Consider the following 4,615-nt stretch of genomic DNA (forward strand, 5'->3'; position numbering starts at 1 on the left):
CCCTCTTCTTGTCAGACTGCAAGGGTTAATGCTTGTTTTCATCAAGGTGCTAAAATAACAAAAGTTATTCTAACCCGAACATCAGAGTCAGCTTGCTCTTAGACTGGTCCTTCCAGCCTCACTCCCCCTCTGCTGGAGCAATCTAAGGATCCTGAGTCATCATGTTCTATGCACAGTGGGGAGGAATTTATTAAAACTGGAGCAGAGAGAAACTGGAGCAGTTGCCAATGGCAACCTATGAGCATCTCTCTACAGTTTGCTCAGTTAAGATTTGAAAATGAGAGATAGAAGCTGATTGGTTGCAGTGCAAATCTGCTCCATATTTTATCTGCTCCAGTTTTGATAAATTCCCCCCAGTGTATTTGACGTGAGGATGCCGAGGGAAATACCATCAATCGGCTGCAAGGTTCGGGTGAGAATAACTTTTTTATTTTAGCACCTAGACAAAAACAAGCAGTTACCCACGCACTACAAGGGTGAATAAAAGTCTTGCCCAGAGTTCATCTTTAATAGAGCCTCACAATTACTGTGGGGTCTATTCACTAAGCTGCCGAAGGATCTAGCCGTAGCTTTGGCCGATCCTTCGGCTAGCTTCGGCTAGCTTTGGCCCCAGGACCCCTTCGGTTCAGTAGAACCGAAGGGGTGCTGTAAGGGCTAAGCACTTCGGGTCGGCCGAACATGCTGAGCATGTTCGGCCGACCCGAAGCCATGCGAAGCAAGCCGATGTACGGCTGAAATCAGCCGTACAAGCCTGAAGTGAATAGCCGAACAGTGTTCGGCTCACTTCACTTCAGGTCGGTCATTAATTCAATCGGCTGCCTATGGCCCCCTGAAGGAACTGCTTAACTTAATGGCACTGTACTGTAATGTGTACCGGTAAATGGTACCGTACTTTACCGCGCTGTACACTGTCTGATGTCCCCACTGCTGCACCACTGGTACCGCTGTCCCTGACAGCGCTGTAGAAAGCAAGGCTGCGGCGGCGGAGGGAGCAGAGCCGCATTAGCCGAAACTTCCTCTATAGCGCCGGTAACTGTGACAGGCAGAGTGATACCAGATAACTTTGGATTGTTGTACATTAATAACTTCAGATTGTTGTACATTGAAAAAAAAAAAAATAAGACATCCCCTGAAAATAAGACCTAGTGTGTTTTTGGGGCAAAAAAAAAAAATATAAGACAGTGTCTAATTTTCGGGGAAACACGGTATCACCAGCAGCATTTTAAGTGGTGGACGAGGAGAAGTCATCTGGTAATCTTTGTAAATTTTACACTCAAAATACCGCAAACATTAATCATATCAAGTGAGCTAGAGCAATTCAGATACAATCCTGTGTTGAATGGGAAAAAAATAAATGATGTTGACTATAGCAATACCACATACATCTAGAGTCCAGGCATACAAGTGACTGATGTGTGTGCCTCACCGTGTCTCATCGATATATACAGCTTCCAGCAATGAGGCGGTGTACTCCAAGTTTTTTTTCAGTTCCACAATGTTCACCTCTCCATTCTCTAGTTGCTTCACCATATACTTCAGGCTGCGGAGAAAGAAAAGACATGAGCGCTAATTACAATGACTGAAAATCTAATTGGTATCTATGAGCACTGGCAGTTTTTGTAATATGCATTTGACTTGCAAATCATTTGTCCACGGAGGGCAAATATAAGAAAATGTTCACCTTGTACAAATCCATACATGCACTTATCACATGAAATCTATGGCTCGCACTTAGATCAAATTAATCCTCAGTGCTCTTGCTTGGATCACTACACTGGAGGACATTCAACGGCGCTTGATTAGCTTAATACCGCACAGACGCTCTGTCTGCGTAAAAGGAAACTGTGTTCAGTTTAAACCTCCCCTTTGAGTTTTTTCACATTTATTCAAACAGACAATTTCTCTTTCTTATTCCTAAATCTAAGTCTAATTCCTAAACTCCAGGCAACTTTTCTGTTAACCCTTGCAGTGGGGCTACCACCGCACTGCAAGGGTTAAGTGTTCATTTTTGTCCAAGTGTTAAAACAAAAAGTTATACTCACCCAATCCTCGGAGCCACCTTGCTCTTAGACCGGTCCCTGGAGCCTCTCTCCGCCTCCACTGCAGAGGTCTAAGGATGCTTAACTCATCACGCCCTATACACAGTGTATAGGACGTGAGAAAGCCGAGGGACATACCATCGCTGCAGTGGAAAAGGAGACAGACAGAAGGGACTGGAGTGGTAGCCAACTGGCTCTGAGGTTTGGGCGAGTATACCTTTTTTTTAAAGAACCTAGACAAAAAGGAGTCAGAGTTCTGTTTTTTAGTTTTTAATCGAACGGCGAGGGGTTAAAACCTCTGTCAGGTTTTTAATGCTGTCTGTCTCGTTAATAGGGAGATTTCATCTCTTTATTTGTCCTTGTGACCACTGTAACCAAGACTGAAAGTGAGGGAAATTTCAACATTTTTTGTGGTCACCATAATAGAAACAGCGGTGAAATATCCCAAGTGGGGACACTTGTTTCAGGGACAACTGTTTAAGAGGGCCTTTAAATGAGAAATATGGGATTAGGGCTTTTCCCCAAAGTTCTCCTAAGGGTAACGGGAGGACACAAACTAGCGTCCTCCCGTCACCCAAAGCTCAGTATACTGAGACGCCGCAGCCAGAACGGATTCCGACAATTATGTCTGGATCCACCCAGCTGCGTGAGTGACAGCTGGCTCTGCCTATCTAGAGGCAGAGCCAGCTGTACCCGCCCCCTCCCCCATCCTTTCCGCCAGTCAGCGCTGGAGGATCGGACAAGGGAGGGGGAATCCAGTCCCTCACCTGTCACGGCTCTCTGCCGGCACAGGATCGAGAAGTGAGCGAGCGCCAGTAATTGTTCGCTCACTTCCTGATCTACTGAGCCGACCTGTGACAGTCTCATTGTCACACGTCGGCTCAGATTATGAGGCTGAGTGAAAATCACTCACCTCATAATTCTCCTTTAACCCACGTTTGGGGGATTTATTTTCACACTCTGTTGTCTGTACAGAACAGGATGTAAAGTGAAATCTCCTGAGATGGAAAAAACTGCCATGGGCTTCTAATGAAAAAAAAGGCTTTAGATTTGAGTCTTCTTACAGTAGTCAGGGACATCAGTCATAAGGGACAATACTGGAACTTCCATACACATAAAACCTTAATCAGTGAAAATTAAATAGAATCGTATAACAAATCGAAATGATAAAGTTTAAAGTTAAAAATAAGTGAGTTTTAAATTAGGAGGTAATGTATGTCCTCCGCGTTACTGAGTGTCCGTACTTCGGTATGGACATCGACGGGAGGGAGAATCTGCAGGAGCCAGAGCATTGCACACGTGATATACTGATGGTGGTTGCAATGATTTACTGACTCCTATGTAAAACAAAATTAAATTTTTTTGTGAAGAAGTGTGCATTTATTATTTTCTTAAAAGGTGGACTTTACTTTCAAAGACAAATTTTGTTGCAGAATTATCTTAAAGATGTGAAACAATAATTACGCGTGCAACATTCAACAATCTACTTCTGAAAGAGGTCTTATTCACCTGCTCTTTCCTCATCATCAATATGGCGGTATTTCGTAAATTTGTCACAATAATAGTGCCATATGGTAAAAGTATCACAAATAAGAGATTGAAAGTCACGCACATCGGTACTAACAAAGACAATATTGCAGGCTTTTCATGAATTTGATGCAAGACTAGACCAGACCAGAAATATGTTGCAAATGCCTTATTGAATCACCCCCAATGACTTTTTGTTTTGATATGAAAAGGAATTTCACATTAACTTTGACATGGCAAAGTAAATACTACATTTTAGCATGAGTTCTGTGAATGGAGGACACACTATTGGAAATTTTGCAATATTAGGATGACTGTAGGCATGTTAAATCAACTGCCAATTTGAAATGGCTGAATGATAAAAAAAAATGGAATGGTCACAAGTCATTAAATGCCAGCTTAGTACTATGCAAACTATACGTACAGTATATATGCCAAATACAAGCAGAGTTTGGCAAGATAAACAGAGATCAGGAAAATATGAAATGCTCGACCCATCCAGACTGAAACCTAAAAAGGAATCTTGTCTCTTAATGAAACAAAGTTAATTTTTCAGATGGTAAGGTTTCAACTCACATAAGGTGGACCTGAACTCAAAGATTTGCTATCTTATTAGGAATATATAGACATGCTAATTGTGCTTAAACAATACCCTAAAAGATTCATGCATACATGCATACGTCCTAACTTTATGAAATGAAAAAGAGGGTTTCCCTTAACAAAGTACAAAGTTTGTAGGTAAAGGGCTCACCCCCATTATGAAGGCCACTAAGAATGACTATGGATAAAATGGCTGGCTGGACTCGCAACTGCTTTTTTCACCTCTATCTTTCCTTATAGTATGTTTTTAAAATTAGAAGTGCAAAAATGTAGAAGTTGGATAAAAGGTTTAGCATAGTATTGCACTTCTGGAAGATAAATAGTTATTTTTGTATTAAGCTCCATAAAACAGGCCAAAGAAAGAGGCAACTGAGAGGGAAAGAGGTACAGGGTTGTAAAAGAAAGACAGTCTTTTCGAATGATGGACTGTGGGGAGATATGTCTATGTC

The 4,615-nt window shown here is 42.0% G+C and overlaps 1 protein-coding gene across 3 annotated transcripts in view; it reads right to left on the reverse strand.

The window, feature by feature from the left end:
• PDE1B (phosphodiesterase 1B) overlaps nt 1–4,615 on the reverse strand; it is a 258,702-nt gene that overhangs the window by 41,527 nt on the left and 212,560 nt on the right. For all 3 annotated transcript variants that reach the window (XM_018568960.1, XM_018568967.1, XM_018568974.1), the window contains exon 3: nt 1,427–1,540. In XM_018568960.1, coding sequence (XP_018424462.1) covers nt 1,427–1,540 — 114 coding nt within the window. The remainder of the gene's footprint in view (nt 1–1,426; nt 1,541–4,615) is intronic.

Source organism: Nanorana parkeri, unplaced genomic scaffold (genome assembly GCF_000935625.1).
Source record: "Nanorana parkeri isolate BGI_ZX_2015 unplaced genomic scaffold, ASM93562v1 scaffold33, whole genome shotgun sequence".
In the NCBI taxonomy this organism is placed as follows: Eukaryota; Metazoa; Chordata; class Amphibia; order Anura; family Dicroglossidae; genus Nanorana; species Nanorana parkeri.